The 17,975-nt window shown below is 44.0% G+C and overlaps 1 protein-coding gene across 1 annotated transcript in view; it reads right to left on the minus strand.

The window, feature by feature from the left end:
- Positions 1 to 9,142: 9,142 nt before the first annotated feature.
- The window catches only part of LOC130351935 (signal peptide, CUB and EGF-like domain-containing protein 1), a 40,389-nt gene continuing 31,556 nt past the window's right edge, over positions 9,143 to 17,975 (minus strand). The window contains exons 4-8 of the mRNA XM_056554942.1: positions 17,635 to 17,698; positions 16,171 to 16,259; positions 15,042 to 15,154; positions 13,885 to 14,041; positions 9,143 to 9,838 (exon numbers count right to left, since the gene is read on the minus strand). Coding sequence (XP_056410917.1) covers positions 9,675 to 9,838; positions 13,885 to 14,041; positions 15,042 to 15,154; positions 16,171 to 16,259; positions 17,635 to 17,698 — 587 coding nt within the window. The 3' untranslated portion in view covers positions 9,143 to 9,674. The remainder of the gene's footprint in view (positions 9,839 to 13,884; positions 14,042 to 15,041; positions 15,155 to 16,170; positions 16,260 to 17,634; positions 17,699 to 17,975) is intronic.

Raw genomic sequence — 17,975 nt, forward strand, 5'->3', positions numbered from 1 at the left:
TGGGAAATACATCACCCCCCATGTCATCATCCAGACCCCATCATCATCCCCCCCCCCCCTTCATCATCACCGCCTGTCAATCCCTTCATCAGTGGTCTTCAACCTGCGGACCTCCAGATGTTGCAAAACTACAAAGCCCAGCCTGCCCGGACAGCCATCGGCTGTCCGGGCATGCTGGGAGTTGTAGTTTTGAAACATCTGGAGGTCCGCAGGTTGAAGTCCACTGCGGCCTTCGTCATCATCCAGACACCCCCCTTTAGTTTTCTACTCCTGGTCCAGGCCATCTATGCTGCAGGACCGTCCGGTGGGGAGGGTTAGTCGTTCCGGGCTGTCCATTTTCACGGGGGGGGGGGGGGGGGTTCTCTTCTCCGGGCCTGGACTAGTAACGTTGCCTTGACGACGACGCACAGGGACGTTCATGCGCATCCCTGTGCGTTGTCTTCAAGGCAACGTCACTAGTCCAGGGTGTGGCCCGGAGTAGAGGGCCTCCTGGTGAAAATGGACAGCCCGGAACGACTAACCCTCCCCACCGGACGGTCCCTGCAGCATAGATGGCCCGGACCAGCTCATCCTTCCTTCCCACCGAGGGGAGGTGAGAAGAAAACTAAAGGGGGTGTCTGGATGATGATGATGAAGGCCGCAGTGGTATTCAACCTGCAGACCTCCAGAGGTTTCAAAACTACAACTCCCAGCATGCCCAGACAGCCGATGGCTGTCCGGGCATGGTGGAAGGTGTAGTTTTGCAACATCTGGAGGTACGCAGGTTGAAGACCACTGAGAAGGGATTGACAAGCGAAGAGTTCACTCGAGTATAAGCCGAGGGGGGGGCGTTTTCAGCACGAAAAATTTTGCTGAAAAACTCTGCTTTTACTCGAGTATATACGGTATAATTTTTTTTTTTTTTTTTTTGTATAGAGGAGGGGAAAAAAATGGTTGCCAAATTTAAAGAAAAAATAATGGGTGTTTTGTGGGCTAGTACAAACTCCATGAGCTGTATCAATACATTTCGGACTGACTTTCCTGGAATTCAGCAGAAGAATCAACATGTTCATTCTCTTGGCGACTATCCGTTCTGCCAGGGAAATTCCACAGTGTGCACAGAGCAGCAGAACCCGCGTTGAAAAACAATAGGACTCCGCTGCAAGCAGAATACTGCAGCTGCATTCCACTGGTGGAAATTCAGCAGTGTGGACGAGCAAGAAAAATGTATTACTTCTCAAAACATCCCCATTCCTTGTTATGTTTTTCTCCATGCTGGGAACTGCTCACATTTTTAGTAACAGAACCTTTTGAATTAATGTCCCCCATCTAACCAATCTACTGTACATTATAAAAGGACTGTATTATAGTGATGACTACTGATAGCAGGGTGAGAATTCAATGCTCTGCTGCAGAAACCTTCCCTTACTATTCAGGGGAGACCTAGCAAGCCTCTTCCTTTACAAAAGACACCTCTATTCACATTTTCTGGCTCAGACGGTAAGGCCGTGTTTACACTATGGAATCTCCAAGCGGAATTCAGTTTTGAAATTCCAGTACAGCAGAGTCCCATCGCTGGCATTGAGATTACCTCGCTTAGTGCACACTGCGGCATTTCACCGGGAAATGTCCCACTTATTTATGCAGAATCCGCTCCGCAGACATTACTGTCTATGGCTTTCCGATTAAAGGACATCCGCAGTGCTGGGCAAAAAAACTTTTTTTTACCTCATTTAATAGGTCTTTGAAAGACCTTTCCATCGATGTCCCCCCCATCAAAATTGGCCCAGTCGTTCTCCCGTTATCAGCACACGAATTACTGAGGACAAGTGAAAGAAAAACTACATCTCCCATCATGCCTTGTGCTTACTTCCTGTAAGCTGCTGCCCTCCCCCTGTTCTATCCCCCCCGAGCAAATTATTATATTGTAACGCCCACATCTCCCTTCCCTATGCATACACCCTCCCCTTCTGCTCATCTCCCCCTCCCCATGCCGGCTCCTGTCCAGTGATGAAGCAGCTGCCTCCGTGCTCACTGTAGTGTGGGCACTGGAGAGTGGAGAGTGAAAGGAAAAATGGTAAAAAAAACATAATTGTTTGTCTATAAAACTGTCCTGATAGGGGTCCCTCCATCTTTTTCACAACTACAACTCCAAGAATTCCAGTGGTGCCTCCAGCTGTTGCAAGACTACAAATCCAAGCATGCCCTGTCAGCTTTCTGCTGTTTGAGTGTATAAAGGAGTTGTAGTTCACCAACACCTCTACTGTATCTCTGTAGTCTCCTGGGAGTTGTAGTTCACCAACACCTCTATTGTATCTCTGTAGTCTCCTGGGTGTTGTAGTTCACAAACACCTCTATTGTATCTCTGTAGTCTCCTGCGAGTTGTAGTTCATCAACACCTATATTGTATCTCTGTAGTCTCCTGGGAGTTGTAGTTCACCAACACCTCTATTGTATCTCTGTAGTCTCCTGGGTGTTGTAGTTCACAAACACCTCTATTGTATCTCTGTAGTCTCCTGGGAGTTGTAGTTCATACACCAGTGTTTCCCAACCAGGGTGCCTCCAGATGTTGCAAAACTACTACTCCCAGCATTCCCTGGTTGGGAAACACTGGCATACACACACACACACACATAACAGGGACTACAACTCCCAGCATGTGTCATTCAGTAGTCCCCCCCCCTCTCACACACAGAATCATCTCCAGTATGATATTTATTCCCTGTATACACCACCAGCCCGTGCAGTGTAATATGTCTCCTTCACACACACGTCCCCCCTCCCTGCTCTGTGGTTTGCTCTGTGTTTCCCCCATGATAACTTGAATCCTCCCGGTGATAAGTGAGGTCCTATGTAGACAGAGCAGGGGAGGGGGGAGGAGCTGTGGACGTCCTCATTCTCCCCCTGCTTGAATCTTACAGATAGGGGCGTTTCTGAGGATGAGCCTATGGCTGCCTCAGAAAGCACCCGCTCATGCATATGCATAAGCAGGGAGGAGCTGACAGAGGCTAGGGGGAGCACAAACACTGCTGGGAGGAAGAGATCTCCGTCCCCAAGATGGCGGCTGCAATGTAATGAATAGGGGACGGACGCAGGACTACTGGGCTATGCTGGCAACTCTAATATCTCAGAAATGGCTGCATATAGGTAAATAGGACTAATTGACTGAATTGTATAACTTTTGTTTGGGGAACATTTGGGCAGGGATTTTTGACCACTACAGTTGTCCTTTAAGTTTGCACCGGACGCACTCAGAATCTCTGGCCGAAAAATCCATAGTGTGTGAATTCAGGCTTAAAAAGTACCTCTTCAACTTATGTCAGATTTCTTAAAGTGTACCCCGGATCCCCCCCCCCCCCCCCCAAAAAAAAATAAAAATAAAGTTACTCCTGACCATGTACATCTAAATTTTTGTAAATATATATATATATATATTTTTTTTTTTTAAATCCCTCTTTTCATTAGCTCACAGTGTTAGAAATCCTCTCAGGGGAAGGGGGTGTGTCCCTCTTGTGGTGGTGGGAGGTGATTGGTGTGTCTGCTCCTGCAGCCTTGTCCATGAGTCATCTCTTGTCCATGAGTCATGGACAAGCCTGATGTTGCTGCAGGACTGGTTAGCGTCCCAGTAGGTTTAGGGATTCCTAGTGGTGGAATTTTTAGAGGTCATTTTCTTTTATAAATATTCAAAAAAAAAAATCGAAAGAACCAAATTACAAAAGGTCTTTACATTTTCATCAATAGCAACAGTGCCCATTTAAGAACGGCTTTGTCTAGCAACACAAGAAAATACTGAAAAGCTAAAAGCATTTCCCCCATTCAATTTTAGGTTGTTTAGCTGTTCGCAGATCCCTATAGATACCGCAAATACCGTGATTTATTTATTTTTGCTGCGAATGGCCAAAATCATTCTAAAAAGTTGGTGCATTTTAATGCGATTTATGCCATAAGCATATAAACTGTAAACGCACCAATTTTACTGCAATTTCAGCAAAGCAGCAGAAGGTAATTAGATATGATACTGCAACATGTGAACACAGCCCTAGGGTTGTTCTTAAACTTCTCCATTAGGAATAACCAGATTTTCTGGTGCCAGAAAGTTAAAACAGATTTGTAAATTACTTTAGTTTAAAAATCTTAATCCTTCCATTACTTAACAGCTGCTTTATGATCCACAGGAAATTCTTTTCTTTTTTAATTTCTTTTCTGGCTTACCACAGTGCTCTCTGCTGACACCTCTGTCCATTTTAGGAACTGTCCAATAGTAGGAACTATCCAGAGCAGGATAGGTTTGCTATGGGGATTTGCTTCTAAAGTGGACAGAGGTGTCAGCAGAGAGCACTACGGACAGACAAAAAGGATATTCAAAAAGGAAAATAACTTCCTGTGGATCATACAGCAGCTGATAAAAAAAAAATTAATCCTTCCAGTAATTATAAGCTGCTGTATGATCCACAGGAAGTTCTTTTCTTTTTGAGGTATCAGCAGAGAGCACTGTGGTAAGTCAGAAAAGAAATTCAAAAAGAAAAGAACTTCCTGTGGATCATACAGCTGCTGATAAGTACTGGAAGGATTTAGATTTATTTTTTTTTAAATTTTTTTTTAATAGGAGTAATTTACAAATCTGTTTAACTTTCTTGCACCGGTTGATTTAAGTCTTCTAAACCACAAATCTGTTTAACTTTCTTGTACCCCTTTAAGTAACTTTCTGTACCCTCTAACATGATGTAACCACCTTTTGCATATTGGTGGTCTGTAGATCTACTTAGCGTTTTAGGACATAACTTGCAACTACGGCTTTTATTCTTTGCAAGATTTTTTTTTTCTTTTAATTTCACTCAAAAAAAACATTGTATAAATGTAACCAGATTATACAAAACAATTCAAGAAGAGATCTACAAAAACAACTGGAAGGGCTTGTATATAGGACCATATCTTTGACATGTTCCTATAGGGCAGTACTTCCCAACCTGTTTCAAAACTACAACTCCCAGCATGCCCGGACAGCCTTCGGCTGGCCGGGCATGCTGGGAGTTGTAGTTTTGCAACAGCTGGAGGTTCCCTGGTTGAGAAACGCTGACCAATAGGTACAAAAAGGGGTATTCCAGCCCCTATCCACAGGATAAGGGCAACCTCCAGAGCAGGGCTTAAAGGGGTACTACCGTGGAAATTATTATTTTTTTTTTTAAATCAACTGGTGCCAGAAAGTTAAACAGATTTGTAAATTACTTCTATTTAAAAATCTTAATCCTTCCAGTACGTTTTAGGGGCTATATACTGCAGAGGAAATGCTTATCTTTTTAGATTTCTCTGATGTCATGACCACAGTGCTCTCTGCTGACCTCTGCTGTCCATTTTAAAGGGGTACTCCGGTGAAAATACATATATATTTTTTTTAAATCAACTGGTGCCAGAAAGTTAAACAGATTTGTAAATTACTTCTATTTAAAAATCTTAATCCTTCCCGTACTTATTAGCTGCTGAATACTACAGTGGAAATTCTTTTCTTTTTGAAACACAGAGCTCTCTGCTGACATCACAAGCACAGTGCTCTCTGCTGACATCTCTGGCCATTTTATGAACTGTCCAGAACAGCATATGTTTGCTATGGGGATTTCCTTTTACCCTGGACAGTGCCTAAAAATGGACAGAGATGTCAGCAGAGAGCACTGTGCTCATGATGTCAGCAGAGAGCTCTGTGTTTCAAACGGAAAAGAATTTCCTCTGTAGTATTCAGCAGCTAATAAGTACAGGAAGAATTAAGATTTTTTTTAATAGAAGTAATTTACACATCTTAGAAAAAGAGACAAAAATACCCAGACCTCAAGGAAGGTAAATTATATGAATCAATTGAAGTAAACAAGGATCGTGCTTCAATTATAATAGGATATGCAGATTTTATTAAAAATGTATATAAAATATTCCACCTCACAAGGGGCCCCTTGTGAGAGGAGTAGACAATGACCTAAAATAGACTCACTGGTGACTAATTAATATCACAGAATGCACTATTAAAGGGGTACTCCGGTGAAAACCTTTTTTCTTTTAAATCAACTGGTAGCAGAAAGTTAAACATATTTGTAAATTACTTCTATTAAAAAATCTTAATCCTTCCTGTACTTATTAGCTGCTGAATACTAAAGAGGAAATTCTTTTCTTTTTGGAATGCTCTCTGATGACATCACGAGCACAGTTCTCTCTGCTGACGTTTTTATAATAATAATAATGCTTTATTTATTGTTGTCCTTAGTGGGATTTGAACCCAAGTCCCCAGCACTGCAAGGCAGTAGTGCTAACCACTGAGCCATCATGCTGCCCTTAGCATACATCTTCAATGCATGGTTACTAAAATGGACAGAGATGTCAGCAGAGAGCACTGTGCTCGTGATGTCATCAGTGTTCCAAAAAGAAAGAAATTTCCTCTGTAGCATTCAGCAGCTAATAAGTACTGGAAGGATTAAGATTTTTTAATAGAAGTAATTTACAAATATGTTTAACTTTCTGCCACCAGTTGATTTTAAAGAAAAAAGGTTTTCACCGGAGTATTCCTTTAAACTGGAACAGTTATGGACAAATTGCACTGAAATAGTGAAGGCAAAATATACTGATATGGACTGAAAGAGTTAAAGACCCTTGAATTGCCTGAAAGTCGCTTAGAAAACAGTCCTTTTCACTGGAGAGGTGATAATGTAATATTGTGACAAGTTCCTCTTAATGGATGGCAGTGAAACAATGTTTGGCGAGTTAAACTGAGGAAGTATTAAAGTTCACAGTTGTTAGTTTCACTGTATCACTGTGTTAGGACAGATAACAGGCAGCTTTGTGGTACATTACCGGTCCTGAGAGCAGAGGACTCCCATGAGGTTGGATTGGTGGTACATTACCGGTCCTGAGAGCAGAAGACTCCCATGAGGCTGGATTGGTGGTACATTACCGGTCCTGAGAGCGGAAGACTCCCGTGAGGCTGGATTGGTGGTCCATTACCGGTCCTGAGAGCGGAGGACTCCCGTGAGGCTGGATTGGTGGTCCATTACCGGTCCTGAGAGTGGAGGACTCCCGTGAGGCTGGATGGATCTAGCACTTGGATGGTCACTGCAGGTGGGCTACCTCCGAGTCCCGGCACTGGCAGGCGTCGGGGATGGACACTTTCATAGGGGGCACTTGCTGGTGGAAAAGTACTGCCGTGGAGACCAGGTCTGCAGCAGACGGGTAGTAGATGCCTCTGCCTCGTGAGGGTGGCGTGTGATGTCAGTGCCAGCACCTGCAGGATGTGCTTTGATTCCACAGCTCGCTGAGGATCCACTCAAAACTAGATGTAAATTATGGACCGGAGCGGCAAGATCAACAGGGTCGTCTCCGGACCGGACCAGCAAGGCCACAGAGGTATGTCCAGATAAAATTTAAGTGCAAAGTACAGTCAGTGATAGTCCGCAAACTGACTAGACGCGTTTCAGGGTATATGAATGGACTACTGAAGAAAGGGTCCATTCCTATACCCTGAAACGCATCTAGTCAGTTTGCGGACTATCACTGACTGTACTTGGCACTTAAATTTTATCTGGACATACCTCTGTGGCCTTGCTGGTTCGGTGACGACCCTGTTGATCTTGCCGCTCCGGTCCATAATTTACATCTAGTTTTGAGTGGATCCTCAGCGAGCTGTGGAATCAAAGCACACCACACGCCACCCTCACGAGGCAGAGGAATCTACTACCGGTCTGCTACAGACCTGGTCTCCACGGCAGGACTTTTCCACCAGCGAGTGCCACCTCTGAAAGTGTCCATCCCCGACGCCTGCCAGTGCCGGGACTCGGAGGTAGCCCACCTGCAGTGACCAACCAAGTGCTAGATCCATCCAGCCTCACGGGAGTCCTCCACTCTCAGGACCGGTAATGTACCACCAATCCAGCCTCACGGGAGTCCTCCGCTCTCAGGACCGGTAATGTACCACCAATCCAGCCTCACGGGAGTCCTCTGCTCTCAGGACCGGTAATGGACCATCAATCCAGCCTCACGGGAGTCCTCCGCTCTCAGGACCGGTAATGTACCACCAATCCAGCCTCACGGGAGTCCTCCGCTCTCAGGACCGGTAATGGACCATCAATCCAGCCTCACGGGAGTCCTCCGCTCTCAGGACCGGTAATGTACCACCAATCCAGCCTCACGGGAGTCTTCCGCTCTTGGAACCGGTAATGTACCACCAAGCTGCCTGTTATCTGTCCTAACACAGTGATACAGTGAAACTAGCAACTGTGAACTTTAATACTTCCTCAGTGTAACACCCCAAACATTGTTTCATTGCCATCCAAGAAGAACTTGTTACAATATTACATTATTATCTCTCCAGTGAAAAGGACTGTTTTCTAAGAGACTTTCCAGCAATTTAAGGGTCTTTAACTCTTTCAGTCCATATCAGCATATTTTGCCTTCACTATTTCAGTGCAATTTGTCTATAACTGTTCCAGTTTAATAGTGCATTCTGTGATATTAATTAGTCACCATTGATAGTCTATTTTAGGTCATTGTATACTCCTCTCACAAGGGGCCCCTTGTGAGGTAGAATATTTTATATCTTATATAAATTTTTAATAAAATCTGTATATCCTATTATAATTGAAGCACAATCCTTGTTTCCTTCAATTGATTCATATAATTTACCTTCCTTGAGGTCTGGTATTTTTGTCTCTTCTTCTAATATTTATTATTGGCACCATAGGTATAGGTGCATTACCCATTTGTCCTCGGTTGGTGCTATAATTGTGAGCTGCACATATTTCTTCCTCTCTTGTTTCCTAGTAATTTACACATCTGTTTAACTTTCTGGCACCAGTTGATTTAAAAAAAAATAAAATAAAAAGTTTTTTTTACCGGAGCATCCCTTTAAGAACTGTCCAGAACAGGAGAAAATCCTCATAGCAAACATATGCAGCTCCGGACAGTACCTAAAATGGACAGCAGAGGTCAGCAGAGAGCACTGTGGTCATGACATCAGAGAAATCTAAAAAGATAAGCATTTCCTCTGTAGTATATATAGCCCCTAAAAAGTACTGGAAGGATTAAGATCTTTAAATAGAAGTAAATTACAAATCTGTTTAACTTTCTGGCACCAGTTGATTTAAAAAAAAAAAAAATAATAATAAGTTTTCCACGGTAGTACCCCTTTAAACTCTTTCTGAGGCATGGAGCACGGGCGTTGGCATGATCTATGGGAACACAAGAGATACCAGAACGCTGGACTCTCAGACAATACATGGAGTGCCCGCTGACCTACCACTCCATGGAACAGGGAGTGTTGGGGCCCCAAAAGTCGGACCACTTATCTCCTATCATGTGGAAAGGAGATACCTTTTAAAGGGCTGAAATACCCCTAGAACCAAAAAAACAGGCCTGGATAAGTGGATAACCCATGGCCGTAAAACACACCTTCGATCATACGTATTTAAAGTAGATTTCTTTACAGACAGCTATAAATAACACCGGTCTACAGAACGAGAGAAAAAAACCTTAAATTAAGACAATTCACAGACTGTACAAAATAAATGTCTCGTAGACAAACATAGGAGACCAACAATGTTGTTTCAAGTCAATAGAAATAGCCGCCGGTCAGCGTCAAGTTTAGATAGTGGTCTATAACGCATCGGCAACGTGCCACCATCCATAGAACAGGGCGTCTGTGGTGTAGGGTGGGAACCCGTATGTTACCAACCGGCGTAGACCGGTTCTGCATCGTAAGTAATTCCATAGATAGAACTAGAAGGTCTCTTAGAGTATAGAAGAGGAGATTTGGGGCCGAAACCCATGATTCTCCTCTCGGACATCTGCTTCTGCTTTCGAATAATGTAAATCGCTCCGAGAAATATTACTGTAGAGAGAGAAAGAAGAAGAATGTGTTACGAGTTTGGAGTAACTGGCTTAGTCTTACACATTAATGTGAATAGGGTCTAAACGTTAAAGGGGTCCTCCGGTGGAATTTTTTATTTATTTATTTATTTATTTTTTTAAATCAACTGGTGCCAGAAAGTTAAACAGATTTGTAAATTACTTCTAAAAAAAACAAAAAAAAAAACATAAAAAATTATCTTAATCCTTCCAGTACTTATTAGCTGCTGAATACTACAGAGGAAATTCTTTTCTTTTTTAACACAGTGCTCTCTGCTGACATCTCTGTCAATTTTAGGAACTGTCCAGCGCAGCATATGTTTGCTATGGGGATTTTCTCCTACTCTGGACAGTTCTTAAAATGGACAGAGATGTCAGCAGAGAGCTCTGTGTTCCAAAAAGGAAATAATCCTTCCAGTACTTAGCTGCTGAATACTACAGAGGAAATTCAGTTTTTTTTTTAATAGAAGTAATTTACAAATCTGTTTAACTTTCTGGCACCAGTTGATAAAAAAAAAAAAAAGTTTTTTTACCGGAGTACCCCTTTAAGAACTGTCCAGAACAGGAGAAAATCCTCATAGCAAACATATGCAGCTCCGGACAGTACCCCTTTAATGTTGCTGGTATACACCAAGAGGCAGAAGGTCTTCTGCACAATTACAAGTGACTATATTAGGTAGGTTTCCAGCACTCAAAGGTGAAGTAGACTATGGTAGCCCAATTTATACTGGTGATGTGCCTTAAAAGGGGTACTCTGCCCTTAGACATCTTATACCCTATCCAAAGGATAGGGGATAAGATGTCTGATCAGAAGGGTCCCGCCCCTGGGGACCCCCGCGATCTAGGCTGCGGCACCCAAGACATTCGGTGCACGGAGCGAAATTTGCTCCGTGCCAGATGACTGGCTATGCGGAGGCTCGCAGCGTCACAGCCACGCTCCCTCAATGAAAGTATGGGAGGGGTATGCTGGCCATCACGCCCCCTCCGATAGACTTGTATTGAGGGGGCACGGCTGCGACGTCATGAGCCTTCGGCGCTGCACCCAATGCTATAAATAAACGCCGGGTGCAGCAGGGAGATTGCGCGGGACCCCTGCGATCAGATCAGTCTAGGGGCGGAGTACCCCTTTAAAACAATGTAAACAGAGCCTTAGTGTTGGGCCCTCGAACAGTCAACAGGACCAGCAGACTCTTCCTAACAGATGAGGGGTGGAGGATCACTCATGATTCATTTTAATTTCTGATCCTTTTGTTCTACTTCAACAAAAGCAGCTAAGGCTAGGTTTACACGACCGACGCGTTCATTCTTTGTGGGGACAAGAAAAACGTAGTTTCTGCGTCGGAAACATCTGGCACGGAAATTCCGCCATGTACACAGAGCAGAATCTCTGTGCCGGATTTCAATGCGGAATCTGGCACGGAAAGTCTTCACTGTAAACCTATAGATTAATCGCATCCTTCTGTGCCCCGCCAAAAACGGGATGCCAACTTGTACTGTTAAAGGGGTACTCCCCTGGAAAAAAAAATATTTATCTTTTTAAATCAACTGGTGCCAGAAAGTTAAACAGATTTGTAAATCACTTCTATTAAAAAATATTAAATCCTTCCAGTACTTTTTAGGGGCTGTATACTAAAGCGAAATCCCCCAAAAAATGCATTTCCTCTGATGTCATGACTAGAGATGAGTGAACTTACAGTAAATTCGATTAGTCACAAACTTCTCGGCTCGGCAGTTGATGACTTTTCCTGCGTAAATTAGACTGTTGAGACCCAATTAGCCCCTAGCAGGCTATAACTACCCCTCCCCCTTATTACAATAATTAATTAAATAATAACTGACACAACAACAATTTAACTTTTCCGTGGGTGGGGATCGGCCACAGCTTTATTTATAAAATTACTTATATAAATAACAATTTTACTGTAACAAAGACACCGATTTGCTTCTTACCAACCCAAGAGGTGCTGCCACACTGTCCTGTGTGGAGGTCTACCCCGGGTTGACCCCGCTTTCACTGTCTTCTTACCGCCAAGCTGTGACTTACAATAAACAGAGATACAAAAAAAAAAAAGGGAGGGAGGGAGGGCAAAACTCCGGGTCCTGGGCAGATTGAGGGGGGAAGGGAGGCACCACAGCTATAAATACCCAGGGGAGGGCCCCTGAAAGCCCGGGAAACTATTACACCCCTGATTGGTGCACTCCTTCCCCCCCACCCATGGGACATACCACTATAGTTACCAACAAGTTTTAACAGGCGGGGGAGGGGGCTAAAAACCTTGCCTGTATATTTCTTAACCTCTTACTGCTCACCAGTCAGGGGGCAAGCTAGTTATGCACAGCTTGCCCCTCCAGTTTCAGGTGCTCCGGTGGGCTGGAAAAGGTGGATAAAGTCCTATAAGAGAGTCTCCTAGGACTGTATCCACCTTTTCCAGCCCACGGGGGCACCTGAAAGCTGAACTAATTTATGCAGGAAAAGTCATCAACTGCTGAGCGGAGAAGTTCGTGACGAATCAAATTTACTGTAAGTTCGCTCATCTCTAGTCATGACCACAGTGCTCTCTGCTGTCCATTTTAGGAACTGTCCAGAGCAGAATAGGTTTGCTATGGGGATTTTCTCCTGCTCTGGACAGTTCCTAAAATGGACAGCAGAGGTCAGCAGAGAGCACTGTGGTCAGGACATCAGAGGAAATGCATTTCTTTTTTTGGATTTCGCCTTAGTATACAGCCCCTAAAAAGTACTGGAAGTATTAAGATTTTTTTAATAGAAGTGATTTACAAATCTGTTTAACTTTCTGGCACCAGTTTATTAAAAAAAAATAAAATAAAATAAAAAAAAAGGTTTTCCACGGGAGTACCCCTTTAATGGGAGTACCAGACCCTGTTCACTTCTATTGCCAAAAGGTCCTAAGGGAGTAGATTATCTTCCATTATTAAGTTAACCATGCATATTCGTGAAAAGTTGGCCAAAACTACCAACTTGGTGGGACCAAGTTGGGGGGGGGGGGGGGGCCCTCCTAACTGTCCAACAGATGTCGGGAGAAAATGGTCAGGCAAATTGAAGGGGTACTCCGCTGCTCAGCGTTAGGAACAAACTGTTCTGAACGCTGGAGCCGGGAGCTCCTGACGTCATAGCCCTGCCCCTCAAAGTCACACCCCACCCCCTCAATGCAAGTCTATGGGAGGCTGTCACGCCCCACCCCCTCAATGCAAGGCTATGGGAGGGGATGTGACGGCTGTCACGCCCCACCCCTTCAATGCAAGTCTATGGGAGGGGGGGGTGATGGCTGTCACGCCCCCTCCCATAGACTTGCATTGAGGGAGCAGGGCTATGATGTCACGAGCTATTGGCTCATGCGTTTGGAATCGTTTGTTCCAAACACTGAGCAGTGGAATACCCCTTTAAATCCAGCATGCCTGAACCTTTCCTTACCTGACATCTGTTGGGAGACCATGAAGAGGCCACCCCCATACACAATAGTCAGTCAGTTGGTCCTTCTGATGTTGGTAGGTTTGGACAACTTTTCACTAATAGGTATCTATTGTTTTTTTTTCAAAGGGATAAGCTGCTGCCAGAAATGTCTTGCAATGGCCTAACCCTCCTCTCTCCAATGAGTGAACCTTCAGCTGAACCGAACAAGTTTATGGAGGGTTTGGGAGTGATAGTCGAATGAAGGTTTGGCAACCATAAGAACAAAGGCCCAGATTTATTAAGAGAGAAAAAGTGGGAGGGATTTTCCCAAAGTAACCAATCACAGCTCAGCTAACGAGCTGAGGTAAAGTGAAACCTGAGCTGTGATTGGTTGCTGTGGGAAAATCCCTCCACTTTATCTCTCACACAGTTTGATAAATCTGGGCCAAAGTGGAGGGATTTTCCCACAGCGACCAATCACCGCTCAGGTTTCACTTTACCTCAGCTCGTTAGCTGAGCTGTGATTGGTTGCTGTGGAAAATCCCTCCACTTTTTCTCTCACACAGTTTGATAAATCTGGGCCAATGTGAACACCACAAAAACACAACTACTCAACCTACCAACTGCACAGGCAACAAGTATCATGATAGTGAACGGTGCCAGTGTACAGACGTCTCCATCCTTGCGCAAGAACGTCTCCATACAATAACTCGGCTCCGTGCTCCCAGCAGGGCAAAAGGCGTCTTCAGGACAAGTGATAGGATTGATGTCTGGGCTCTGAAGGACAGAAGACATTTTGGAAAGTTATGTGTAGGCTACATACGTGGCTTCACTTTTCTTTGTTTGTGGGCGTTTAGGTCTACCTTCCCTTCTCCTCCTCTGACCAATTGGTGGCATTGGAAGAATGTCCCTGGTCTACTACAGCAGCACCCGAGCATGCTCCCGCCATACACATCTACCCAATGACTTATCCAGGTTGAGCAGCAAAGGTCAAGTCCTGGGAAGAAAAGTGTGGAAACTCACCCAAGATTGCCACTTCAAAGGAGTACTCCACTGAAAAACTTTTTTAAATTTTTTTTTTTTTTTTTACTCAACTGGTGCCAGATTTGAAAATGACTTCTATTTAAAAATCTTAACCCTTCCAGTACTTATCAGCTGTTGTATGCTCCAGAGGAAGTTATTTTCTTTTTGAATTTCTTTTCTGTCTGACCACAGTGCTCTCTGCTGACACCTCTGTCCATTTTAGGAACTGTCCAGAGTAGGAGTAAATCCCCATAGCAAACCTATCCTGCTCCTGACAGTTCCTAAAATGGACAGAGGTTTCAGCAGAGAGCACTGTGGTCAGACCGAAAGGAAATTCAAAAGGAAAAGAACTTCCTATGGAGCATACAGCAGCTGCTAAGTACTGGAAGGGTTACGTTTTTTAACTAGAAGTAATTTAAAGTCTGTAAAACTTTCTGGCACCAGTTGATTTAAAAAAAAAAAAAAAAGTTTTCCAGGGGAGTACCCCTTTAAGGGCTGCAGTACTTCTACTAATGGGAACGGTGTTCCTGCTGTGAAAAAAGTGTAGGAACTCTATTCCCATGCATTCCTGCAGGACACGAACCCTGTTGAGCTGCATGTCTTCTGAAGCTCCACGGCCTATTGGTTATGCAGCTTTAAGAAAACACTGCTTCCACTTGGTCCAGGCAGCTTCAGTCCACAAGTTGGGTGTGTAGTGCAGTCCAGTCGAGTACCTATGGTTTGTGGCTTTGCCTACATTCAGTACAATACTTACAGGACAATAGTGATTTACAGGACATATTTCACAGCTTGCTGCTCCCCAGTTGATCTGAAATTCACCATCGTTGCAATACTGGCATCGGTCATCCCCTTGTCCTTTATACATGCCTAAGTAAATTAGTGATATAGATTACATATTAGAGAGAGTCAGAACACGTGTAAATGTTAAAAGGACATCTGCAGCAAAAGACAACTCATACCCTATCCACAGGATAGGGGATAAGTGTCTCGTCGTGGGGACCCCCGCGATCTCCTGCACAGGGCCGCAGCTCTCCCGTGCAGAAGGCGTGCCGGCCGCAGTGTGACGTTGCGGCCCACACGCCTCCTCCATGTATCTCTATGAGGGAGGCAGCGTTTGTGCTTCCCCTCCTCTCCCATAGAACTGTATGGGGAGGGGGGGCGTACCAGTAAACGCTACGCGCATTAGCACATAGAGCGGCAGTGCGGGGCCCCCGTTTCAGACATCCCTTATCCTGTGGAAAGGGGATAAGTTGTCTTTAGCTGCAGATGTCCTGGAAGCAGTTGAAGAAAAAAAAAAAAACGTAAGGACTGTTATGGTCAGATACGTCAAGAGGTGTGTTTGAGAGGTTAGATATAGAACAGAAGCTCCGTGCCGACCCCCGCTGGAAGCCACGGCAGACAGGCCCCCTCCATGAATCTTTATGGGATACATGGAGGGTGCGTTTTGGCCAATGCGTAATGCGTGGAAAGGAACACCGCCTTCCTGTAGTTGGACCCTTTTCCCCGCGATCTACAACTTATTCACTATCCTTTGGATAAAGGATAAGTTTTATTCCACTACAGTATTCCTTTAAACTCTGTCCTTGTCCTTCCGATGGCCATGTGATCGAGCCCCAACATGTATGATAAGACTCGTGTTCTGTAGGCTTATATTTCATGGGAAGACTTGGGTATGTTTAAATCCAACAGGTCCCCCCAATATCTGACATCATGGTGATGCCTGTACCCATAAGGTCATCCGCTGAACCCACTGAAATAGGCAAGTTTGGCCACCAGTTAGTTGGCTATATTTTATATACACAAGTCATAATCTGTTGAGTTACTGTAAGCAGTCGTTTGCCCCCCAATATAGATATATATATATATATATTTATATATTTTACCAGGATGACACAAGGCGCACCCTACGGAGCCAACTTCAAGAGCTTCCTGCCCATCAGGACACACTGTGCAATGGGTACATGAGGTTGTGCTGCAGAATTAATAGACAATAAAATGAATATATCAGAAAACAGAAACACACTGTCATAGTGGATAGCACAAATTATAGTGCCATTAAATGATCATTCTTCTTCAGGGTACCGCACTACAACTTTGTTCAAGTCAATAGCATATTGGGGTTCTCTGCACAGCGGGTTTCACTGTAGTGCTTCTGCAGGGAAAATCCATAAAAGTAACCATAATATAGCATTGCAAGGAGTTAGGGCATAGTTTTCCAAACAGTGTACCTCCAGCATACTGGAAGTTGTAGTTTTGCAACAGCTAGAGGCACACTGTTTGGAAGACGCTGATCTAGGTGTATGGGCAGTGGACCCAATCGATCAGGAAGTTATAACGTATCCTAACAATCTTTGCATTTTTTTTATTTTTATTTTTTCAAAAAAACTTTGCTATAACTGAAATCTGTCCACTATACATGGGCTTTCTTGTGCACTTATGCAAACCTGCAGTATAAAGCATGGGGGAATACAGGAGATCAGAACAGCAGTTGGGGCATTTAAAAACACAAAGGAGGAATTTATAATTGATTTTACCTTTATATCAAAATGTAACTTTTTTTTTTGGTGCCAGTTTGTCAAGAAAAAAATTTGCGCAATAGGTGAAAAAGTGGCAAAACTGTTGCGCAAATTGTTTAGACTCATTCAAGAAAACAACTTGAATATAGTGTGGCATGGTTAGCTTTTGGCAGTGGTCTGTGATTCAGCAACTTTGACTTTATTTAACTTTTTAATTAAGTTAGCGCCTTAAGCCAGCCAAGACCACTTTTAGAAAGTTCTCTTTATGAAGAACAAGCATCTTCTGTCCAAGCAAACAGGAGGGGGGGACTTAAAAGGGCACTCCGGGGGAACAGAAACAAACTTAACCATAACCCCCCCGCGATCTCCTCAATGGGGCCCCAGCAGTCTGCTGGAAGGGGGCTTGCCGACCCCTGCTTGGAGCGGTGGTCGACACGCGCGCCCCCCCATGTGTCCAATAGAGATTCATGGAGGGGGAGTGTCAGCTATGGCTTCCTGCGGGGGTCGGAACGGCCGCTTCCGGCAGACAGTTGGGGCCACGTTCAGGAGATCGCAGGGGTTGGACCCCCCACAATATTTTATTATTCCTTTGGATAGGGGATAAGTTCTATTTCACTGCACTACTCATTTAAGAAGTAGATTTCCAATTACCTTGTTCTCAATGTATGACTGTTGTATTTCTTGTAAAAACTGGAGCCCCACAAGTTATTGTAGGATAAATTGAAGATTTGAACCCTAACCCCTTACACCTTAACTTTAGATTTGTTAATAGTATGTGACGCTTCGTCATATTGCTCTTAAAAGAGAGCAGACCAAAATAAACAAAATTACTTGCAAAATGTTCCCCCCGGACAAGGCTCACACTGCAATGCGCTTTGTTCAGATGCAAAGTGACCTAAAAGGGAAGACACAGGGACCAAATCACATTTATAAAAAGGAAAAAAAAAATATATGAAAATATAATTGAGCAAAAACATCCCAGTGCACAGTGTCAGGAAGCTGCAAACCAGAAACTTGCATTTTTATCATCGTGCCCATTTTTTATTATTTCCAGCATAAATGGACACATTAATATAAATCCTTGTGTCACTCTCTTCTACCACTCTTTGTGTATCTGTTCCTGGGAAAGCTGGGTTACAACTACTGTACCATTACTGTTCCAATGGCCTGCA

This window comes from Hyla sarda, chromosome 1 (assembly GCF_029499605.1).
Source record: "Hyla sarda isolate aHylSar1 chromosome 1, aHylSar1.hap1, whole genome shotgun sequence".
In the NCBI taxonomy this organism is placed as follows: domain Eukaryota; kingdom Metazoa; phylum Chordata; class Amphibia; order Anura; family Hylidae; genus Hyla; species Hyla sarda.